Consider the following 26,109-nt stretch of genomic DNA (forward strand, 5'->3'; position numbering starts at 1 on the left):
GTGGCAAAAGATTAGTTATTTGCATATTCTATAGTACTGATTCCTGATGATTCTTTTTATTCCAACAGAAGAGTGAGTGGGTAGTGTGTACTGTACTGTATGCAGTACATGATCATGGATTAAGCGCGAGCATAACAAAGAAGAAAAGACAAAAATAATCCGTTAGTTAGGAGAAAGAGAGAGGAGATAAGCAGAGCAGCTATGGCGGCGATGATGATGATCATCGAGTGTTGCCACTTCCTGTCCTTTCTGATCAATTCATTCCCTCTTCTTTATTTTACCATTTAACCCTCCTCCCCTCCCTCACCCTATTTACTACATATAACTCCTCCTCCTCTCGATTCTAATCCTGATTTCCTCAAACAATGACGGATTCTGTCATCTACGATTTCCTCAAACAAACGGTGGATCAGCAGCTGCTCCAGCTCCCGGCTTCTTCTTCAACGACGACGTCCATAAAGGAAAAGGTGTTTTCATGTCAGTACTGTATGCGTAAGTTCACTACTTCACAGGCTCTCGGAGGTCACCAGAATGCACACAAGAGAGAGAGAGCCGCTGCTCGTCAACGTCAAGCCTCCATCACACCCCACCAAACTCTCCAGTTCATCAACTTCAACGATGACCACCACCGTCACCTCATCATCCCCACTACTCCTCATCAAGATCATCATCAATCCATTAATTATAAACCCATCATTAATCCCACCACCACCACCTCCTTCAAATGGTTCGACCCCTTACTAGATCAAGATTCCAGTATCCCCCATTCACCTGCTGCCATAACAATGTATAGCGTCGCGGCCAGCTCTACTGATCATCACCGCTCTATCTCTCCGGCCCCTAAGTATCATCATGACCACATAAACCTTGATCTAACTCTCCACCTATGATTCTCTCTTAATGTTCCTTTCTTTTCAGTATTGGGTAATTAGACTTAATTAGCTAATTAGATTTAATTAGATGATGATGATGTTAGTCAAGTTTATTTATATATTATTATCATTATTATGACTTATTCATGCATTCATTACATTTTATTTGTCATTGTGGCATGTATTTATACTGCACCAAGAAATATCGATCTTAAGACATAATTAATAGAGAGAGTTAACTTAATTAGCTACTAAGTAATTAGAATGAAACTAATTAATTAATTGATCAATGCGTGTACTTACTGTTCCACTTCATCGTCTTCTTCTTATTCAGAGTCTTCGAGATGCTCTTTTAGAGGCTGAGTTGGTATTTCCCATTTCTCATTAACCCATGCAGAGTCTATCTCAGGAAGCTCCCAATCCTCCGGCCTCAGTGATAACTGAAACTCCGGCAGATCAGGCAAACCCTGAAGATCATCTCTGCACACAAAGAAAAATAAAAAAAATTCATAACACTTCTTTTGAAAATGAACCTACAAAAGGATGAGTTGAGAAAACTTTGAGTGAGTTGTGTTTTTTTTATTCGGGTTTACTTCCGGGATGGTTAACATGACCCTAATTTAATTCACGTTCTTAGTGGTATCGAACCCTTTAATAGTAATGAAATTTGAATTGAACTCTAATTCCAATTCATATAGTAAAGAAACATATTTGAATTTATAAGAATGGGTATAAGAAATAAGTGCTTACTTCTCTTGCTCCAACAAGTAGCCATACATCTGAGATTTCTTTGATGCTAATTCAGGGACTTTCTTGTTTAGTTGCTTTATACCACCCCATGCAGGAGGAGCCCTATACATATATGAAACAACTCAATTCTTCTCTCAAACCAAACAAAATGCTAGATAAATTTATTTGAAAACACTTTTTTTTTCTTTAGGTTTCTCATTTATGTATTATCCATATGAGATCATGCTGGATACAGATTCAGAAATAAATTGACAGATTGAGTAACAAAACTTGTTTCCAAATGGGAAATTAAAATACAGTTCCAATTAATTGAAATATATATGATTTTTTAAGTTTCAATCCACCCTACCCAATTTGGAACTGCAATTTTATGATTTCTCTAAACATAGCCTAAAGGAATTAAGAAACTAACCTTGTTATGGGGTTTGCTAAACAGAAACTTAAACAAGCCTTCTTGCTTTCAGTCAAAAGGCCATCTGCAGCAAGATAGCAACAAACAGCACTAACTTGACATGATGGTTCAGAGCCCTTGTCGACTATCACACCATGAAAGTAGTAAGAGGCAGCCTATATAACATTTGTTCATTAAGAGTATAGTTAACCGTTCAATGAAAAAAACTTAAAGATGGATTATGACTTATGAGGAATAATGACCTTAGCTTCAAGGTACTTCCATTTTATGAACGACAGGTTCTTTTTTCCATATCCACCATCATGATCATCAATGTTGCAGTCAGAGAGGCAGTAGTGTGCCTGATCAAAGAGGAGATTTTGGTCATCTCAATTTCAATAATAATAAGAAAAAATATGCCAAGCAGGTTATTGAAAAAATTAAGAAAATCGCTCTTTAAACTAAGAATCTCATGTTCCTTTTGTTACATAAAATCCATTGGATGGTAACAAGAACCGTGTACCAATTCTTATTGAAACGAATATCTATAATGCAAGCAGCACATAGTGCCAGAACTCATAAATAGAAGGTATTAAGTTCTTTGTTTGATAGGGTTATTTGAGTTATTTGGAATGAAATTGAAGAAGGAAGATGAGACATCGAGCTTGTTTAAATGGGTTACTTGAATTATTTCAAATAATTGTGTTTGATGAGAAAGTGGAGTATTTGGTCAAATAACTAATTAAACTGCCCTTTCTATTTATTATTTTTTAAATGTTAAAAGGATAAATAAGAAAATAAAATAAGGTCATTTCAATTGATGATTAGATGAAAGAATTAATTCTTAATATTCAGCAATAAAAAAAATCTTGCTTATTTTGATTTTTAATTCAAATAACCCACCACTATACTCCAAACAAGTCTCAATGCACATGCAACATCTACTTAAACATACTGCCTAAGCCTCAAAAAGATATATTTCCCACTTTTTCAGAATGAAATAAAGGGAAAGCAGCAAAGTCAAATTAGAATACTTAGGTGAGAAGCAATTAGGGGTTTAAATACAACTTTTCAGGGTAAGTCCTATAGTTATCATATTAACAAATATAAACACAGATTAAAGGATTAAACCACATGACAAAATATGAGTATATTTAGTGGGGAAAAATTGAATCTGCATCTATCATATATACCTGACTCAAGTAGCCAAGTTGTTCACAAGCCAGCCTCCTCTTCACAGATGATGTTGCATTTTGGCTTTCCATGGCTAAACCAAGCTGAATTTCAGTTCCCTAAAAATTATACAGTAACTTTAGTCACACAGCTGTATGAATGGAGAGAATGTAACTGGCCATGTTTCAATTGATTGCATGTACCTGTCCTAGAGCTTGATAAGCAATACCCTGCAGTACATTATCTTGCAATTCTTTTGGCAATCTCTTTCTGCAAATAAATGATTTTCTCATAAGTAAACCAGCTGATCAAAATGTTAAGTAAATAACTTAAGAGGTAAATGAGTACAAGATTACACACTTGATGTCTATTGGGAAATGAAGAAGATTTTTGACACAAAATTCCAAGTAACTTGATGCTTTTAGTAGTAAATCAACAGCATCCCTCATGTTATCTGAGAAAGATATGAAGCAGCCAATAAATGCCAATTGGGATCATATCTAAACCTTAAGAAATCTCAATGCTACTACAACGTTTAAGATATTTGATTGTTGACGACCTGCAGATACAACGCTGTCAAAAGACCCAGAACGATCCTTGGGAATCAGTATGAAATTGGCTTGAGCAAGAGTCAACATAGCCATTAAGTGGATGACAGATAGTATTTCGAACCAAGGATTTGCTATGCATACTTCCTGTTCAGAAAAATCCATGGATGATCGACCATATAGAGAAAGACCATTTTAAGCCAAATTACAAAATTAAAAAGAAGTGCCCTGTTTACATGTCTGCCATCTAAGTCTCTCCACTTGAATTCGACTACATCTAGAAGACCATGATCTGGCATAATAAAAGATTGATCAATTAAATTGCTCAATGTTTGTTTCAGATGCAGGTACAAAGAGTTTTAAGAATATAACCTTTATTAGTGAATCCCAGCAAAAGAGGCAAGTACTCTTCCAGAGCTGCTAGCAATTCATTAGTAGCTGATCCACCTGATCCATTAAACAACAACTGTAATGAAAAGAAAAGGAAACCTAAATCGAACGCAATGCTTGAGATTATTATTATAAAAGATCTAACTAACTAACTAACCGGTGTCCTCAGCAATTAAGATGATCTGATTCCGAACAGAGATAATTCTGTCTACGAGATCATTAGGAATTAGTCCTTTGATAGATTTTTGAAGATCGCAATGCACAGGAATACGCAACGAGGGAGTGAAAACTGCGATTTCTGGTATAATCAACTTCTTCTTCTTCCGTGCTATCATGTATTTTGAAGTTGTGCACCCCATTCTCGTTGCAATGCACTGGACTCAGTCACTGAGTATAAACATCCTAAGAATATATACATACGCACAGTTTACCGTCAACTTGCTCCGTAAAAATGAATGACAAAGAAGTACATAAGGTCTAGGATCGATTAAAATTGGTAAGATCGGATGAAACAATCGATAATAATTGTCAGGCGGCTGGGAGCAATATGGACAGTTATGAGAAAGCATGTTCGGGATTGTCAGATGAATTTAATGTCAAATAGTGATACAATCTCATGAGATCTGATCAAAAATTAAAATAAAGGAGTACATTGTGAGCAAGAGAGAGAGAAAATAGTACTCACAGATTCCTGAATCCAGGCAGGAAGCGAGAAGGAAGCAGATTGCTGTGAAACTTCTAGGAAGGGTTAAAGATGACCATAAATGCGCATATGTATGAATGTTCTCGTCTCTGTTTAGAGAGACGAACAGAGAAAGCTCAAGAACCGAGAAATGGCGCACATGGCGGATGCGTGGGAAGTTGAAAGAGACGATGAAGGAAAAGAAATTCCGATTGGAAAATTAAATAATAATGCCTCCTGTCATCAGTCAACGTCTCACCTTTCCGCGCCAAAATTTTACTTTTTTAAATCATTTTTTCATAATTCTTATTTATTTCAAATTTCAAACCAAATATATTTAATATAAAAAATTAATCTTTAAATATCAATTTAATAAACAATATTTTTGAAGTGATTTGTTTAAATTTATTAATAATTACTTATTTTATTTAATCAATTAAAGAGTTAATTAAAAGGAAATGGGTCGAAATGATCCTAAAAAGATCTTTAAATTTAATTGCGCAAATAACCATTTCAAAATATTTTGACGAAATTATCCTTGTTGCGTAACGCGAAAGACGGGATCGTCTCGCAAATGAAAAGTCTGTGAAAAGTCTAAAATGATTGTGTCATTCGCTGACGATCATGCCCTTCGCGTGACGATCCTGTCTTTCGAATGACGATCTTGCGAAAATATTTTGAACTTTTCACAAGCTTTTTTTTTCACGAGACGATCCTGCCCTTCGCAATAATTTCGTTAGGGCATTTTGAAGTGATAATTTACACCGTTTAAGGCTATTTTTAGGGTCATTTCGTCAAATTTCCTTAATTAAAACTAGTATTTGATTTACATCTTTTATGAAACTAATCTATATAAGTTTGAGTTATGTAACTTTCTATTTAGTATTATTAAAAAGTTTGCAAGTTGGCTTTGGGTTTTGGAGGATGTTGGTATGAATTATAAAGAATTATGGTTGTTTTATCCAACGCAAATAGTTAGAGACAAGAACCAATCAATATAATCAATATATAAGAGTCGTACTAGATTTATTATTTGCAAAAACTTTTTATTTATCTTAATTTTATAAAAACTATTTGAATTAGTTATTATTGATTAGTAAAATAAATTTCAAATATCTTGTCTCGTGTATGTTTTTTTTTAGAATTTTGTTTACATTAAATTTAAGCCTCGTGACTTTAATTATTTTTTACTCTGGGTCTAAGATAGATATAAATTGTATAATATTCAACTACTATGTCTCGTCTCCTTTATAACTCTATCTTCATTATTCTAGTTGTGATAATATATTTTATTCTTTTAACCATCTATTAGATTATACTTTTTATGCTTAAATTACACATTTATATATATAATGTTGGCCTTCTATCAAATATAAATTTGGTCATGTATTCTAAATAAAATAAATAAATCATACTTTCCAATGATTTAAAAAAAAAAAAAACTCTATATCAAACAAGCCTAAAATTTGAGGCAATTTATTCAACATTAGTTTCATCTACTTATTAATCTTTTTATCAAATCATTAATTCAAATAAAATATATTATTATTATTGTAATAACATTTTCAAATTCTTAATATTAAAATTATTTAACTTATCTTACCAAAATAATTAACTTTGTCATAAAACAAGATTAGCTTCAAATATATATTTTTAAAATTAGTGTTTAAATATTCCTAAATATTTGAACTTTATACTTCAACCTTTAAAATTAAAACTTTATCTACTTAAACTAGTATGCATGAATATCTTCCAATAATCTTTATTTAATATATCAATCAAATAAGCCTTAAGGATTCAACATGTATACTTAGAGATCCCTTAAATTTAAAATTATAATATATAGTTATATATATTTAAGTACCTTGTTGCTTATAATGAAATAAATAAATAAATAAAACAGCTGCATATGCATCGATCCTGTTCTCCCTTTTATTTTGCAATAAGAAAATAAAACCTTACATGCAAATATATAAACAAATTAAATAGTATTCTTAAATATGCCCGACAGTTTTTATAGGCAGGCGGTATGAACAAAATAGTATTCTTAAATATCCATAGATAACATTAAAAATTTAGAGGATAATCTTAATTAGGTCCTTCAACTATCTATTCATTTTGAAATTACTTTTTATTAATTCTTGAAGAAATATATGTTAGTTTTTTTTTTTTCTATTTAAAAGATCTGAGGTGTGAAGAAAAAGATATCTTTGTTCCGCCAGCGCGATGTCCAAATCATTTGACGATGATAGGATATCAAACATTTTTGTTTTTCTTCTTCTAAAAGCTAGTTGCGAAGACAGTGACATAACAGTGAAAATTCATAAAAAAAAAAAAAAAAATGCTTCATATTCAAAATTTATTCAATCAATATAAAAGATCATAAACATATATGATCACCAAAAAAAATTAAGAAAAAAATAAATAAATCACAATTACATAAATCTTCTTTAACTCACTAGAAGTTCAGAAAAACGAGGAGCACATAGAATCAATAATGACTTTCCTTTTTCTTTTTATTTACTTGGTATTTAAGATCATAGTTTACATTAATGTAAAATTTGTATTAAGATCATAGTTTACATCTATGTAAAATTTGAATGTACTTTACTTATAACGTCATGATTTACTTCCCTTATTTTTACTTTAATTTATTGATGTTTTCTATTCAAAAAAGATTGTTTCTCCATGGATACCAAATATTGACATACTTCAATGGGCTAATATCAAAATATCATATTTTTTTGGTGAAAAAAACAGTATCCTTGCAAAACATGTGTCATCAATTTCAAATGCATACTTTGTTTTATGTTTTTATTGTTATGTAATATATTTCAATTTGAAAATTTTAGTGGCCGCAAAATGCTTAAGTTCATAAATTACGGTTTAAGAGATTAAAATTTCACGAGTTTGATTCCTATTATAACCGTTTTTAATGAAAACCTATGACCGTGGCACGTGGAGTGTCAAACTAGTTTTTCATAATTTAAAAAAAAATAACGTTTCTCGTTATAATTTATGTAAATTAAAATTGTTTCCATTACATGTTTTTAACTAAATCACATAAATAACTATAAAAATCAAACTTTTTTTTCACCTTAATAATATTTTCGAATAGGATCAATATTGAGGAAACTATCAATATCAATCCCTTACAAAAAAAAACAAAAAAAACTCTAGCCATCCCAATCCAAATCTAATTTTATTATAAGGATCCCAAATATATAGGAAAGGTACTCAAGAATATCATACTTGTAGAATAGTAATAATGTTATTTGTCAAATTTATTAACATGTACTCTATCTAAAAAATGCCTAAGTTAGGGTTTTTTTTGTCATCGTATAATCAAAGTTAGAGTTTATATAGTTTTAATTATTAACTTAATACTTTTTGGGTTTGTAATGAAATGATATTAAACTTTTTTTTTTAAATTAAAAGAAAAAAAATATGACTAAACTTTCTAAAAGAGGTTATGAATTTAAATTTTTATTTGGTAAAAAAAAATTATAAAATACTTTTTTATATTTAAATTTTATAAAAATAAAAGTATTAATAGTTGTGAGTGTTATTTGTTATTAAATTTTCAATTTGTTAGAAAATCGCAACTTATCTGTACAAATGGAAATACCAGAGCATAGGCTACGAGATTCCCAACTGTATTCTGTGTCTTTTTAATTTATGAACAAAGTTGATAGGAATTAATAAGTGAAAGGTTGTAAATGTAAGTATTTTAATGCTTTTGAAACCGAATTAAGCTTGGCGTATATAATTTTCTTTATCAATATGACTTCATAATTTACATTGAAAGTTCCTATATAGAATCAATTTTGTTTATGATGCAAATCATAAAACTCTGTTTTTTTAACCTTTATTTTATAATATTTAATTATTAAGAAGATATATAATATGAAAAATAATTTTTTTTAAATAATAAAACAACCCAAATTAAAAGACCATAAAGCCGACCTCTTAAGCCTTTTTCTTTTTATTGAACACTTCATTAAGATTTTAAAAAATATAATAATAGCGATTTGAGGTCCGAACTTTTGTGATTTATGCAATATTCTCAAGCTTAAAATTTAAAATGTACTTCTACCTTCGCTCGGTTAACTAATTAAACGGTTCTTAATAAGTCCGATTCCGATTAAGTCTGATTTTATCATTTATTTTACAAACTTTTTAACCGCGGTTCTGGTTCTACCGATTCAGATTGATCGGGAATCGATAATTTATTTATTTTTCAAATTAAATATTAAATTTGTAGAATGAATTTTATTAATTAGACAAGTCCATGATCTATGATAAAGGGTCTATGTTAATTGTTAAATGGTGAAAAAAATGATGATTAAGTTAAAAATAAAAAAATAATAAGAGGTTGCGCTATCTTTTGCTCAGGTAGATTATTAAATATTTTAATATATTAAATATTTACAAAAATATATAATATAGATTATAATATATATATTTTGAAATATTATGATATATCTAATATTTATAAAAATAACTAATATAAAATATAGAATTAAGAATTGTTTATCCGATAAAAAGTTGATTAACCGATGAGCTACTACCGATTCATAGTTTTTTTATTTTATTTTTTCAAAGTCATATGTACCTTAAGATAATTTCACTCAATTACAAGTAGGATAACTATAAATAAGCCCTTAAAGTATTACTTATTTTTGATATACTTCAAACTTTCTTTTATAAGATTTTGAAATATTTTGAAATAACTTGTTTTATGTTTATGGCATTTAATGAGCATAATTCATGTAGGTACTTCCTATTTGGCCCTAGTGAAACCCTAATATTATTGCAATTTTTTTTAATTTGTAAAGTAATTTAGAGTGACTTAGAATAAAATTGTATTAAAATATATTTTTTTGAATAAATTTATTATTATATATTAATACATTATTTTAAGGCTTTTAAAAAAAAAATTTAAAATAACACATTTTTTCAAAACCACTGCCAATCAATATTCTTATATAATACAACATTTAAAAACAAATTTGTATCCCTAATTGTGTTTATAAAATTGTGTAGATTGAACAAAAATGAGATGAATTAAGGAGAAAGATACAATTAGTTTTCAAATATGAACCTCAAACAACCATTATTATTAAGTTATTAAGCATTATTGACATATCAAAACCTAAACCAAGCATAATTCATCCCAATAGACTTAAGTAGTGTTCCTCCTAAACTATTAATCATCATCAAAACTTGCAATAATAAAAGAAACAAAAACACTAGTTAACAACCTCAAAAAAACTAAAACCCTTACCTACAATGTAGAAACAAAACCAGGCGCATCTCTCCTTTTCCCAACCATACTCCTATAAAGATAAATCTTATCCATTCTATTTGTATCAGCCGCATAGGCAAATCTCCACATAATCTCAACATTCAGCCTCGCCACCATCTCCGCAACCGCCATACACCCTCCAACCGTAATCTCACGCGACGAAATCCAAAGGGATCGTAATGTCTCGTACTTCTCCACATCCATTGCCAAAAGTGTCTCATTCTGAAAAGAAATATTCCTAATTTCCAACTCCTTTAACTTCTTGCAACCGTTTAACACATACAACATTCCCTTATCGCACTTGCCAGCAAACGCGATCGAAAGCATTTCTAGTTGCTCCGCGTACATTCCTATATAGAGGAATACCTTGTCGGTTAGAAGACCCGAGACTGATAACTGTTTTAAGGTGCCCTTGCTGGATTGGACTATTGCTCCGAAACCTTCATCAAGTGGTTGGGAGGTGGTGGGGTCCGGTTCGGTTGGGTCGTGGATAGAGAGACGGAAACGGGTGAAGTTGGGACAGTTTTTGGAGACTGTTATGAGGGCAGCGTTTGTCATTCGATGGCAGAAGTATAATAATGATTCGAGTTTCGTGCAGCCCCGGGAGATAGCAACTAGGCCTGCCTCGGTTAGGAAAGAGTTGCCCAAGGCATGTGAATTGGTAGGGAAAACCTTTAGTTCTTGTAGCTTCTTGCAAGCTGAAGACACTACTGATAAACCAAAATCTCCAATGTGATCCAAAATCTTGAAAACAAGAAAAATATAATGTTAGTTAAATAAATCACTTTTCCAAAATCAGTTTATCAAATCATTTTAATCATCAACTAATAAAAATACAAAAACAATCATATTTTTCATAACATTTGAAAATCTTAGTATAGATTAATAAAAAATGAATTATTTGGGTAAAAAAAATATTGGTAATAGAAGATAATTTAAATGAGATAATATATGATAGGGTAGTGGATTATTTGAAATAATATATTTTTAAGAGAAAATTATTTTCTTTGTTGCTAAAGTACCAAATATTATTTGATAAAAGTGTGGATTATTTAATTTTAAATATTAACTATAAAATATATTTAGGCATTTAACCTTAATCTACATTTTCATATTAGAAAAATAATAATTATAAATCCCTTTAAATGTATGTACTTTTAGTTACTAACTCATTTAAACATATTAACTATAAAAAGTTCATATAAACTTACTATTAAAAATTGAGCCACATATATATATAAACAATTTTTAAATATATTTAGATTTTAGTTAAATTAAAATTCGAGTGTAAATTAATTTGTTTTTAGAAATATTTTATAATATTAAGTAAAATAATATTATAAATAAAATTTTGGGTAAGAAAAACTTAAACAGAAAAATATTATAATTTTATTTTGATAAAAAAAAAATGAATTGAATAGAATTATGACATAATATTAAAAGGAAAAAAAAACAAATGTATTAATGCTAATATTAATATATATATAATTAAGCCAATTTTTAATAGTATATATTAAAAATATTTTATTTTACCAAAATTATCCAAAAAAACTGGTTTTCCTGAAACAAAAAATCTCAATCAAACAAGCTCATAAATGTTATATTTAAGGATACAAGTCAAGAATTTGTTCATACCGATAAACGCTGTAAATTGGAGCAATTGTCTATGATATTGAAAAGCTCATGGCAATTGATCCTGGAAGCATATCTCAAATTCAGAGTGGTCAGGTTCTTGCAAACAACATAAACAGCAGACAAGCTGCAACGACGAGCAACTTCCACGAAGCCAGACGACAGGCTTCTTATCGACGTGCATTTCTGGAAATCTCTGTTCAATTTTTGGCTCATCTCATAATCTGCATTGTACACAATAGGTCCCATCCCTAGGTCAACTAGTTGTGGTGCTTGATTCAAAATCTTGTGAAGAGTTTCGAGAGGGACTGAGTTGTTCAATCTAAGACTGGTGAGATTACGACATCTTGCTACTAGTCTCTCGAGGGCTAACAAATTCACTTCTCCTTTGAGGCATGCAAAATTTAAGGAGACAAGTGATGTGCAGGTTTCTGGAAAGCAATTAAGCCATTTCCCTTCAAGATCCTCAACATCATTCTCATGTAGATCTAGCTCTTTGATAAATCTGCTCAAGTGAAGTCAAGACAAATTTACTTTAAGCTTAATGCATTCACATCTATACTCATAAAACTATAGTCAATCTTTCAATTATGTAGAACTAATTTTTAGTATACAAAACTAATCTATAACACTAGAGATCTTTTTCATTTTTTGGAAATCAGAGAGTTTTTTCACCTTAAGAAGCTGACACGACCTCTCACAGACATGACCATACCCTTCAACTTAGGACATTCTCAGTGGGAATCGAACCAGAGGCAATACTAGAGGGCGATCACACATCGAGATGGCTTCATTATTTGGTCATCTATACATAATATATCTGTTTATAATCTATAAGACCCTATATCATGCATCATATACAATCCATTTTTTTTAAAATTCGTCATTCATATATTCACGAATTCACACCTCACATGATCATGAACTAATTTCAATATAATTAGTTAAAGAAAATACATGGACACCAACAAAATAACAAGTTCAAATAAGTACTCCAATGTATCAAATTTTGTTTGTTATAACTTAAAAAGACACCAAAGTAATCAAAAATATGTACTAACAAATGTAAAAAATGGTTTTCTAATGATGAAAAGACAGTCAATAGACACTCCTTAATTGTTAATGAACATTAGTTAAAAACATTAATAAACAAATGTTACATGCTTCAATATTTGTAAGGAGTGTTCTTTGAAGACTCTAATCATATGGATTTTTTATTCAGGTAGAGGGGATTGGGCAAGTTAATGGCCAAAATCAGATGGTCAAGAAAACAAATAATACCTGCAATTGGAAGCAATGGCAGAGATGCCAGCAGTAGTGAAGCCCTGACAGCCAACTAAATTCAAAGCCTTAAAATTTACAAAAGCTTTAGAAATGAGCTTAAGACTCTCATCAGAAACCACCATCCTCTTCAATCTGAGATCCTCCAGATTGACACAACTCTTGGCCATTGCCTCAATCCAAGGGTAAACAAATCCTCCCCAATCAGGAGGGACCAGATTGAAGTGAGCGAAATGAGGCCTTCCTTTAAGCGTGAGGGAACTAAGCCTAGGGAACCTGGAGAGTGTCTTCTCAGGACTGATCGCATAACAATTCCTGATGAAAACCCTCTTCCTGTTGAACCCTTCAACCCTGTACCACGACTTACACACCAGAGATACAGCGTTTCTGTCCTGATTCGACTTTAAGTAATCGAATATGTTCTCCAGAACGTCATCGGGGAAATTATTCATCCCGAGAAGTAAAAACACCAGATAAACCAACCAGCTTAGCAAGAAAAAAACAAGGAAAACCTCAACAAAGTTGTAAATTTCTTACTTTTGAAGCGGCGGATCTAGAAAACTCGGCAGTGGCAGTAGTCCAGTGGAGCCATAATCTTCAATCAATTAGTGATGATTACAAAGAAAGAAGATCTAAATCTCCAATTAGGGTCAATCTGAGCTAATAAAACCGTGTAAAGAGAAGGATCAGATGATCAATAATCAATTCATCACATAATTTCTGTGATAAAAAACAACCTCCTACTCCACTTTACACTGCTTTAACAGCGGTTATGAACAAAGGGATTACAGAAATCTGGACCGTTGTTGATGACTATTCTAAATAATTAAATCCACTTGTCTAAGAACATTCTACTTACATAGTATAAAACATTCTAGTCAACAATATATATAAAATTAATTCTAACTATAATTTTGTTGTTTCATACATTATTACTTCCATCTAATATGTTTTTAAAACGGAAATTGAATATGCATTCTTTTAATGAAAATCGAATCCGTAAATTTTATTTTAATAGAAACGGCGTTAAATTTTACAATATCATTTGAAAAAAATTAAAATAATTTATATTATCATCGTATCATTCAATCAATATAATTAATTCTTCTAGAATTCTATATTAAGATTCCATGTATAGATTAAAATAAAATAAAATAAAACTTTAAAATTCCACATCAACATGACAACAAAATAATACAATTAATTGAATATAAGAATACATTATTAATGTGTATTCATCTCTTATTTAGTAATTTTTGGTGTAAAAGGTTAGAAATTAAAATTGAACATTATTTGAAAAATTATATAACTCTCCTCCCACATTGCTATATAACATTCGAAATATACTGTATACAACACAAATATAATAACATTCTGCAACAACACATTTTTTTTTTCTTTGATTCAACAATACAACAAAATTAATTCAAACTAGGGAGACAATCATGAGTATTCATGAGTATTCATCTCTATTATTCAATGATTTCAGAAGGTTATGTTAAAATTGACAACATTATTTGATAAAATTACATAAAAGCAATGTTAAAATCGATACATTTCCGCCATACAACTAAATCTACTTAGCGCCCAGAACATTCAATATTCATCGGATGTATAAGTTATTAGTAAAAATTATTATAGACAAAATTACAAAAACAAATTATATTAAGATAATAACATTCCAGCCATATAACTAATTATGCTTGCACTTTGGTTAAAAACATTCAACCTTAACTAAAAAAACATTAACATTCCACATCAACACACTGTTTTTGTTTGTTTGAACAACACAACAAAAGAATAAAATCAATTCAAATTAAGGAGACATTCATGTGTTTTAAATATAAATCTCTTATTCATTGATCTCAATGTGGAAGGTTATAAGTTAAAATTTGACAAATTATAGAGAAACCATGTTAAGATCACGACATTCCGACCACATAACTAACTCTACTCACACGTTAAGAACATTCTTCGGTTACATGAAAACAATATTTAACATTCCTAGAACTAGCTAGGAACAAATGGTTATAAGTTAAAATTTGACAATTGCATTTGAAGATTAACTTCTCTTCGGTTTCTTTCAGGTGAACACATCCTAGAACTAGCTAGGAACAACAATAGGTACCCAAAACCCGATAATGTTGGTTTTGTTAGCAAGATTGAATTGAAAATGGTATGTTTATCTAGAGATCCCTCATTACATACATATTAGAAATACCAAACACATCCAATCAGAAATGTTCTAACTTTAGATAGTTCAACTGATTCATGATCATATACACAACTAAAAAGCAGTCAAGAAAACAAAATATGATTTCTTGAAGTAATGCAAATGAGAATTGATGTAGGATATCAAGAATAGAACTTGATTCATGTAAAACCCAAATGGTTATATGATTAGATATCCAGCTAAGAAGGGGTAAATTTAAGATTCATAAATGAACAGAAGTGATTCAAACATTGTAATAAAAAGGAAACCACTACAGTGTTTGCTAGATAATAAACTAGAGATCAAGAAATTGCAGCAGCAAGCAACACCTAATGGAAATTACATTTTGTTTAGAACTAAATTCTTACTTTACTTAAAAATTATGCATCATGATTATCACTCTTGTTGTCATTGTTACCGATTTGGATACCACGCTGTGGAACATTCCTGCGAGTTCTTGAAGGAAGAATGTTGTCCAAATCGACCTCTGCAAGTGGATCATCAGAGAGATCGCTATCATCGCTGTCATATTCAGCATCTCCACCAGAATCAGAATCACTTGAACTTTCAGATTCTTCAATAAGTTTACCTTTTCCTTTACGATCGACCACCTCTTTACCATTTGAGTCCTCATCTTCATCATCTTCATCTTCGTTGTCATCACCGTCATTTCCATTCAGATCATACTCCACGTCATCTTCCTCATCATCTTCCTCGTCAAGCTTCTCATCCACGGAAGTAATTTCTTGCAGCTTCTGCTTCTTGCTAACAACTTCGTCGTCATTTTCATCGTTCTTCGTCGTCTTGCCTAAGACAGTGCTATTGGGATTAGGTTTGGAAAGCTTCGTTGCCATTTCTTCTTCCTCATCGTTCCTAAATTCCGTCATTGAAGAGGTTTGAAAAGAGGATTTTAGGGTTTTTCCCTTTTGTTTGAAAAGGGGATTATTACAGGCAGCAGCTGCTTAAAGACAATTCAGGGTAGCCTTTCAACCAGTTGTCAGTAGTTAGTACTTTGTTTTTTTTAATGGGCCTCATAAAGATCCACTATTCCGTTTAGAAAATATCCGGGCCGTCCGTGTGAGGGCCCAGTTTAAGAATTAAAAAGATATATTCATTCTCTCAAAACTATTTTATGTTATTGGGCCGGCCCATTTACTGCCGGATATGCATAGTCAAGTCATTCTTGCTAATCCCATAAAAATTTATATATATATTACACCCTCACCACAAAAAGATTAATTTATTAATTCAAAGAAAATCAATAATTTTTTTAATTAATTTATTTAATTATATACTGATTCATTTATTATTATTTAATATTTATTTTATTATAAATATTAACTAAGATAAAATGAAGAGTTTTTCAATATAATATTTTTAATATGTGTACAAAATTTATTTAATTATATAATTAACTATTTATTATTAAAAAAATACTTTATTTTAAATAGTAAAATTTAAAATATATAGTTAAATATCTAATTTTAAATTATATTAAAAGTCATAATATGTGATATTTGAATCTATTAAATGTTTTTAAAATTTAAGATATACAATTTTGATTAATTTGAGTATTAATAATATAAAATCTCAGGGATTCTTTGAGATTGTTTATTTTTAAATTTTTATTAAAAAACCAAAATATATTACACAAAATATCAAAATACCTCTCATTTTGTTTGGGCTACTGCGGTCTAATTATTTAAAAGTTTTACTATAGTTCTTCCGAAAAGAAACACAAGAGGAGGTTAAAAATTTCCATCCAAGATGTGGTTATTTCTGAGATTCGATCTTACCGTATCCTTTTATGTTTTGAGGTATAAATAAACAAATTGACTATTAATAATTTATAGGAATTGTTTTTTTTAATAGAGTTTGAAATTTGATTTTAATTACATTTCTTATAGTGAAAAAAATCACATAAATCATTATTGCCATCAAATATTAAAATATAATAATTTGAACAGATAGACAATTATAAAGTTCAAATCACGTCCTCAAGAGGATTGTGGCACGTCTCGATAATTGTCGCATTATAATTCACATTTCTTTCAAGTCTCAATGAGACGAAGAATCAAATGGTAGACGCGATTAGAACTCATTAAAAGTAGTTCGTTTGGACTATGTTTGATTTTTTAGAGTTGTCAACTAATTATTTTTTAAAAAAATTAAGAAAGAAAAATATTTATGTGTTCAAACACGATTTAGAGATTATGATCTTTGTCCCGTACTTAATTACATGTGAGATATAATGTAGATTGTCTCTGTCTTACACATTATTTATTTATTACCTCATAAACATCATAGCCTAAATTGGTATCAATTTGTTCTTAAAACATTTGTCTACATTATTGACATAGATCTCAAGTCTAAAGCGTCAAAAAATGGACAATACATGTAAATGAGGCGTGATGTTAAAAAAGAGTACACACTCTCTAATGAAGATTAGGAACAAGCTTCAACAACTCACTTGAAAACTAACGCCTCTAGCTCGAAAAGTGAAAAATCAAAAAAAAGCTCGAAGTTCATAAATGGCTGATCTAAGTTATTCACTCTTCTTCCCCTTAAAGTTTTGCCTCCTCTTTGTGATGCCTCAAGCCTTCCCCTACTGTCCCAATTTTTCATTTTTTAAAAAATCCAATAAAAATGGTTTCGTACGAAATGATGACAGTTCTTTTGTGATAATTTTCCTTTTTGAATGATCGAAAATGGTGCACAAATGAGAAAAATTACTTTTTCTCTAAAAATTGTCTCTTGTAGTGTAATAGTGTTGGGCCGTTGGCAGTCTCGAGGAGGAGATATTGATCGCTCTTGGGCTATCATGCAGACTCAGTTGGGCGATGGAGATCGTTGGCTGGCGTTTGGGCCTTGAACCTTCTGCATGGGCTCTATTTGCAGGGCATCGATGTTGGGCTCGCTTCAGCATGATGGGCCTCGAGTTCAGCCTCTTCCTAGGTTGGCCCCCAACTCAACTTCTGCCTGAGTTGGTACATTTTTTTATTCTGCAAAACAAAATACAAGACATAGGTTACCCCCATTTAATTTATTTAAATATTTATATTATTTTTAAATTTTATTTAAAATAATTCATAATTTAATTATTGCAATTAACTCGTATATAATTATTTTCTAAAATAATTTGTTGGTATGATCTACTTACACTCTACTAGCAATAAATTTATATGTAGAGTTAAGTGAGACTGAGTAATTACAACTTTCCAAATTAAATTAACTTTTTAAATTTCAAATCAAACAGATTTAAAATATATATATATATATATATATATATATATATATATAATATGTTTTTATCCCAAAAATCCTCAATCCAGCGAGCTCTTAGAGAGTTGTCAAATGATATAAAAAAAAGATTGAGCATTTTTTTATTTCTTGTTTGAATCCGATTTGTGTATCCTTATAACAAATTTATATATAATAATGCAGTTTTCTTATTTTATTATAAATATAAAAGTCTATTAAAATAAATATGTTTTATTATAGCACTTTGCTACATGCCTTTCTCACAGCATTGCATATTAAATTTATATTTGTTGTTCAAAATTTTATTTTATTTTATATAAATTTGGATTTCTTATTATCATATTTTTTAAAGATAAATATAATTCTAGTTATACCTTAAAAACCTTTTTTTAATACATCTCAAATTAAACTAAGAAAGTTTAAATAATTTGATTTGTTTTCTATATAAGTAGGGCCGTGTCAGTCATGCGCACTCGTATCGGTCATGTCACGTCGTACTCGTGTCAAATTTCATTGCTCCGATATAGTGTCATAACTTGTACCGTGAAACACAACCAAAACACACAATTCTACTCTTAACTCAAACATGGACAATTTTTGGTGAAACAATAACATATAACTCATTAGTTTGTTTGTAATAAGTTCGCACTCTTAACTGGAAAATGTGAATATTTTTAGTGAAACAATTATAAAATATAATTTATTAGTTTGCCTGTAATAGTTGGCAATAAAAAAGACATGGGACTGTTTTAAAATTTTGAATTCCAAAATCACTTTCCTTATTAGACACGTTTGACTACTTGTTCATGACCTGGACTGAGTTGGCATATCTTATAAAAAAATTTACTTATAATTTATATTTTTGACATTATATATAAACAAAAAATCACATTTTTAGATTAAAACATTTGACAAATTAGAAATAAAAAATTTGTTGATTTTAGAAAAACGTTTGGATCTCATCTCCCACCATTACGTCATTATGTGTTAAGATCTTATTAATGGCACCGTGAGTATTGAAATTTTGACTTATTAAAATTTTTTCTTTGTTGAGATCATAAATAACATTTTCAACAATCCCCCTATTTGAAAAGAAAGATGCCTTAGACAATATTTACTCGGTCAAATTGAGATTTCGTTTTCTTTGATCTAATCACGCCTCTTCAATCAATTATCATTCGTCTTCGTTTTAGGTTGAGTAGGGATTTTGAAAACTCATTTCGAATAACCGAAGTATTTCTAAATTCAAGAATTTCATTTGGCAAGAATGTCATAATAGAATTGTTAGTATATATACTCAAAATTATTACAGATTCTTGCAAATTCTGTCATAAAAAAAGTAAAACGATGGAGCACATTTGACTTAGATTCGAGGAGGGTAAATAATTTTAATTTTACTCAAACCTTACTTTCTTGCAATTAAATAAGACTCTTAGATTTGAGATTGTGTAAAGAAACTTGTCCAAAATAGTGTTGATAGTCATGAGAAGACGACAAAAGTCTTCACTGGCGAACCTACTGGAGTTTAAAAAATAAAAGAGATTGCATTCAATAGTGGGTCAACCAAGCAAGGGAACTAGTTGAAATAGTTGGGATAGTCTCACTATAATAGTTCTCCTCTTCATTATCCAAAGGTAAACTTCAAAGAATTGGTCACAATATTTGGATAAAAATTAATTGAGGTATACCATTTTTTTTCCGAGATGGCAAGGCACCTATTATCACAGGAAAAATGTCAAAAATGGAAAAATCAGGCCATTTATATTCTATTTTGTATAAAAAAAAAATTCAAACTATAATTTGATGCTTATAATTTTGTTTGTTTGTGATATGATTTTTAAAATGTCACATAAATAATTATTGTGTTTTTAAATTGAAGGTAATATTTATATTTTAGTTAAGATACTATTATTGTCTTTTTAATAAGTACACAAACTAAGTATCCATGAGTATGGACGACATTGGGTACTCGTATTCTCGATACCCGTGGGTACTCAATGGTCAGGTTCGGGTTTTGAGTATTTTAAATCGGGATCGAAGATGTGGAATGAAAAAGATTATCCAATTGGGTTCGGGGATGAGAAATAAAACAAAACTCAAACCCGATATCAGATACCCGAATATTAATATTAAATATATATATATATATATATATATTATATTTAAAATTTAAAATGTCAATCCAAATTCTATATCAATACCATTATTACAAATTTACAGTAAATATATTATTTAATTACTTTAATCTTCTATTTCTTTAATAAAAAAATAAAGTATGTCCACTCTCTATTCATTTTTTAGTTTCAAGATTAACATTTCATCTTTCTTCAACCTCCTCTTTAGGTTAATTTTTTTTAGTTTTGTTAAACTTCATGTATGTAATAACAACAAAATTTTAAAATGTTTAACTTCTACGACATAACTATGCAAGTAAATAATATTTTCATTTGTGTTTTTAATATTTTGTCTCAAAAGATACTAAGAAATATTTTGTCTCAATCACTTACAATCGAGAGCGACATCTCATTGAGTTTGAAAATATTTTCAAAGAACATCTCTGCTATCTTCTTTGTTGTAAAAAGATTTCGAAGACCAACAAAGTGAGCTATTTTTGAGAGACGGTCAATCACAACCATATTAATTGTTTTTCCTTCTATTTTTGGTAAGTATTCAATGAAATCCATCGATATTGATTCCCAAAATTTGTTTGGAATGGACAAGGGTTATAGAAGGACTTTTGGGCATGCATTGTCTGCCTTATTCCGTTGACAAACATCACAAGTGTTACAAATATAAAACCCTAGTTTCTCTTTTCTCTATTCTCTAACATGGTATTAGAGTCAATCAAGTGATAGTCTTTCAGCTGCCTCCATCAATGGTTACCTTAGCCATTGATGGAAGACTTTAATCATTTACTATTAATATTTGTTACGTCGGTATTCTTAAGTAACTTATCTGGGGTCTTGGAGTTTGTTTGAGTAAATTTGTTATCGTCTAGTTGGATTGTGGATCTTAGTAGTTTGATTGGTTTTGGTTGTTTTGGTGAGTAAAGAAGTTTAATTTGGTTTGGGTTTTCCCTAAGTTTGTAATGCTTGGTTTGATTGCTTTTAGTTTGGTTTGATTTGGTTTGGTTTGGTTGTTGTGGGTTGTTGATTTCAGTTTGGTTTTTGGTTTTAGTTTGGTTATTAATTTTGGTTGGTCTGAATCGAAGAAGAGTTGTTTTTTGGTGGATAGTCAATGGATTGGGCAAAAGAGAAGAGAAGAAAAGAGGAGGAAGGATAAGAAGATTAAGAATGTTACGTAACTTCTTATTGTTCGCGCTTTCGTTTTTTGATTGTCAAACTCTCAATGCTTATTGTTGTTGCATTTTGAGTTTGAGTGGAGATGTTAGAGTATAATATATTATATTTGTAATATATTATCACAACATTATAAATTGTGATAATATCAATATTATATTATTTAGTTTCCTTATATGTCAATTATAATGTCTATATAATAGACATAATCTATGTAACCATGAATAAAAATTCAATACAATATTTCACTCTTTTTTCTAACAACAAGTACATATGAATTCTCGGTCATCTCACTAGTAAAAAAGGGCATATACCGATTGGTACCACCCAGTTTACCAATTGGTATAAGGTAATATCGATTGGTTTTAATCCAATCAACCTCAATCGACATAATCTCTTTCAGTGTTACCTTCTCAAGTAATGCAGAGTGGTTAATAACCAATCGGTGCTTCTTCATAAGATTTTACCAATTGGTTACTCAACCAATCGGTGCTTCTCCACACGTCTATACCAATCGGTACCATTACATTAAAAACACGCTAAATGATACCACCCTTTTTTCGTGGGGATTTTTATGGGATGTATCGATTGGTTTTGAGACTAATTAGTGTTATATAAGGTAAACCAATCGGTATTATGTTCATAATACCGATTGGTGTATTAACCAATCGGTGGAAATTGTCATTGTAGACCCTTTTTTACTTGTGTCTCTTACAAGACTTGTGCAACAATATACCCGTTATAATTTCTTTAGTGTTACTAACTTACTTGAATGACTTTTAGTGGGACTACTGTGCATATATGCAATAAGGATTGTTTTCAACTCTGGATTATCGTCAACCACTAATTTACCATTTTTACTTTGTGTGCTATCAATGAAGGTAAAGTTCAGGTGTCTCGTTATCCTTTTTTTATCACATTAATTAGTTTGATCAAGTTGGGATTACAATTCCAACTTAGGTTGATTATTTTTATGACATGCGAATGATATAGTGAAAGGCCGATACACTACACTTTTGTAGGTCTTCGGGATAAAGCATCAACAATAACATTATCACGTCTTTTCTTGTATAGCATAAAGAAATCATAGCCGACCAACTTGTAAAACCACTTCTCTTGATGTAGTTCCATTAGTTTCTAGAATAAGTTTCCAATCCGTTTCTGGAATTTGTCTTCATATGTCACAAATATGTAAGCTAATTCTTCTAGTGCTTCATGAAGACTCACTGTTAAAATAACAAAGAATTGACTCATGCTATCTTGTGTATTTCTTACTTTAACAAAAGTAGCTTTGCTTCCCTTTTTCAGCATCTTTGATAAATTATCTCCTTCGATGATATTGATATATGTTTGATTAACGTCATTCAGGAATCATGATAAGTCTTTCGATGCCCATCACTACATCATAACTAAACATATCTAATACTCGCATATCATCCATATATTCTTTATCATTCATAGTCCATTTAATATTTTACAATACCCCTCACTTATTAGGTTAAAACCATCAGCCACTTTTACATATAGGTATTAAGTAGGTAAAATAGGGCGATTAATATTCTTAAGAATTTTGAAATTGATAAAGTTGTGGATATTACATATATCTATGAGAATTATAACAGGTAGTAGTTCAATCTTACAAGAAGTCCTCAAGCTTTAATAGTTCTTGGATCTAGACAAAACATGGATAGAAATAAAGGGTGCATCGTTGATTGGTTTAGATTTGGTAAGACCTTCACAATATTCTAGTAAAATATTCTCACATTCTCATATATAATTTATTGCAATCATTAACAACTTAGCTTTACATTTATGATTAACATCATACTTCTTATCACATGTATATCAAAGGCCTTTTTCCTTCGGTCATCAAGTATTTCCATCTGTTGCATATACATTTGTCTAACATTCTGAGTAAAAGGTGAGGTGTAGTTAAGAGTGGGCTGATGGAGTTTAGGATTATTAGGCCAATTGAATTTTAGGAGATTGGGAGTAGGTAAAAGTGGTGGGTGGGTGTTGTATAAATGACCGCTCGTCAATAATGCTTTATAAGTCGCTTCTTGCTACTTAGCTACTACCATAACTGCATTTACGTACATAAGTTGTAACAATATAACATCATTTTAGATTTATCTTAATCCACTTAAATAACAATATAATACATACTCCTCTGGCATATGAATACGTTTTTAAAAATAGCAGGTACCTCATTATATTCCTGAACAATGTTTGCTTGTTTTAGATTCATCAAACTACTAATTGGTGTATCGTAAATAGAGGGACCAAGCTGTTAGAGTAACGAATTCTTAAAACTTATCCAGGTGAGAGCTATCGTTGAGTTTCTTGATTGCAGGTAAGATCCGAACCACATCTGAGCATCTCTAGAGAAATGAATGGGCGCAATCCAGACAAAACATGAATATAAATAGAGGGTGCATCGTTGGTTAGTTTGGAACTGGTAAGACATTCGTTATATTATGGTAAGAAATTCTCACATTCTCATGCATCATTTATTGCAATCATAAACAACTTAGCTTTAAATTTATGATTAACATCATACTTCTCATCACATGCATAACAAAAGCCTTTTTTACTTCGATCATCAAGTATTTTCGATTCCATCTGTTGCATATATATTTGTCTAGCATTCTGAATAAAATGTGAGGTGTAGTCAAGAGTTGGCTGGTGGAGTTTAAGATTATTAGGCCAGTTGAATTTTGGGAAATTGGGAGTAGGTAAAAGTGGTGGATGGGTGTTATATAAATGACCGTCCGTCAATAATGCTTTATAAGTCGCTTCTTATTTTAATTACTACCATAACTGCATTTAGAGACACAGGTTATAACAATCTAACAACATTTGAGATTTCTCCTCTTAATCCACTTAAATAACAATCTAATACATACTCATTTGGCATGTGAATACGTATTTAAGAAATAGAAATGTACCTCATATTATACTCCTAAATAATGTTTGCTTGTTTCAGATTCATCAACTTACTAATTGGTGTATCTTAAATAGAGGGACCAAACAGTTAGAGTAACGAGTTTTAAAGCTTATCTAGGTGAGAGCTATAATTGTGTTTCTTGATTACAGGTAAAATCCGAACCACGTCTGAACATCTCTAAAGAAATGAATGGACGCAATCCAGATAAAACATGGATAGAAATAGAGGGTGCATCGTTGGTTGGTTTGGAACTGGTAAGACCTTCGTTATATTCTGGTAAACAATTCTCACATTTTACTACATCATTTATTACAATTATAAACAACTTAGCTTTACATTTATGATTAACATCATACTTTTCATCACATGTATAACAAATGCCTTTTTTCCTTCGATCATCAAGTATTTTTGGTTCCATCTGTTTTATATACATTTGTCTAGCATTCTGAGTAAAAGGTGATGTGTAGTTAAGAATTGGCTGGTGGAGTTTAGGTTGGATTTTGGAAGATTGGGAGTAGATAAAAGTAGTGGGATGGGTGTTGTATAAATGATCGCTCGTCAATAATTCTTTATAAGCCACTTCTTACACTTTAGTTACTTCCATAACTGCATTTATGGACACAAGTTGTACTAATTTAACATCATTTGAGATTTTCCTTCTTAATCCACTTAAATGACTATCTAATACATACTCCTCTGACATATAAATATGTTTTAAGAAATAGCCATGTACCTCATATTATATTATTAAACAATGTTTTCTTGTTTTAAATTCATCAACTTGTTGATTGGTGTATCGTAAATAGAGGGACCAAACTGTTAGAGTAACGAGTTCTTAAAACTTATCTAGGTGAGAGCTATCATTGGGTTTCTTAATTGCAGGTAAAATCCAAACCACGTCTGAGCATCTCTAGAGGAATGAATGAGCGCAATCTAGACAAAACATGGATAGAAATAGAGGGTGCATCGTTAGTTGGTTTAGAATTGGTAAGACCTTCGCTATATTCTGGTGAAAAAATCTCACATTCTTTTGCATCATTTATTACAATCATAAACAACTTAGCTTTATATTTATGATTAATATCATAATTCTCATCACATGTATAACAAAGGCTTTTTTTTTCTTAGATCATTAAGTATTTTCAGTTCCATCTGTTGCATATACATTTGTTTAGCATTCTGAGTAAAAGGTGAGGTGTAGTTAAGAGTTGGTTAATGGAGTTTAGGATTATTAGGCCAGTTGGATTTTGGGAGATTGGGAGTAGGTAAAAGTGGTGGGTGGGTGGGTGTTGTATAAATGAAAGCTCGTTAATAATGCTTTATAAGTCGCTTCTTGCAATTTAGTGCTATGGTACAGAAATAA

At 30.5% G+C, this 26,109-nt stretch overlaps 4 protein-coding genes across 4 annotated transcripts; 1 reads left to right on the forward strand and 3 right to left on the reverse strand.

The window, feature by feature from the left end:
- Nucleotides 1-365: 365 nt before the first annotated feature.
- LOC124929854 (zinc finger protein 3-like) lies at nt 366-890 on the forward strand. The gene has a single exon (XM_047470241.1). The coding sequence runs from the start codon at nt 366-368 to the stop codon at nt 888-890; it is 525 nt and encodes a 174-aa protein (XP_047326197.1).
- Nucleotides 891-1,027: 137 nt separating this feature from the next.
- On the reverse strand, nt 1,028-4,965 carry LOC124921815. Its single transcript, XM_047462514.1, has 12 exons — nt 4,810-4,965; nt 4,282-4,526; nt 4,107-4,181; nt 3,971-4,026; nt 3,746-3,881; nt 3,547-3,640; nt 3,390-3,456; nt 3,207-3,305; nt 2,277-2,375; nt 2,035-2,189; nt 1,623-1,724; nt 1,028-1,352 (listed from the first exon to the last, which is right to left on the reverse strand). The coding sequence occupies exons 2-12, from the start codon at nt 4,481-4,483 to the stop codon at nt 1,199-1,201; spliced, it is 1,239 nt and encodes a 412-aa protein (XP_047318470.1). The 5' UTR covers nt 4,484-4,526; nt 4,810-4,965; the 3' UTR covers nt 1,028-1,198.
- Nucleotides 4,966-9,899: 4,934 nt separating this feature from the next.
- LOC124918639 (protein AUXIN SIGNALING F-BOX 2-like) lies at nt 9,900-13,792 on the reverse strand. The gene is made up of 3 exons (XM_047458684.1): nt 13,028-13,792; nt 11,750-12,251; nt 9,900-10,858 (listed from the first exon to the last, which is right to left on the reverse strand). Exons 1-3 carry the CDS (start codon nt 13,477-13,479, stop codon nt 10,094-10,096), a joined length of 1,719 nt encoding a protein of 572 aa, XP_047314640.1. The 5' UTR covers nt 13,480-13,792; the 3' UTR covers nt 9,900-10,093.
- A 1,677-nt stretch (nt 13,793-15,469) lies between these two features.
- On the reverse strand, nt 15,470-16,196 carry LOC124921357 (coiled-coil domain-containing protein 1). Its single transcript, XM_047462006.1, has one exon. The coding sequence runs from the start codon at nt 16,124-16,126 to the stop codon at nt 15,620-15,622; it is 507 nt and encodes a 168-aa protein (XP_047317962.1). The 5' UTR covers nt 16,127-16,196; the 3' UTR covers nt 15,470-15,619.
- Nucleotides 16,197-26,109: the final 9,913 nt, after the last annotated feature.

Source organism: Impatiens glandulifera, chromosome 1 (assembly GCF_907164915.1).
Source record: "Impatiens glandulifera chromosome 1, dImpGla2.1, whole genome shotgun sequence".
NCBI classification, from domain to species: Eukaryota; Viridiplantae; Streptophyta; class Magnoliopsida; order Ericales; family Balsaminaceae; genus Impatiens; species Impatiens glandulifera.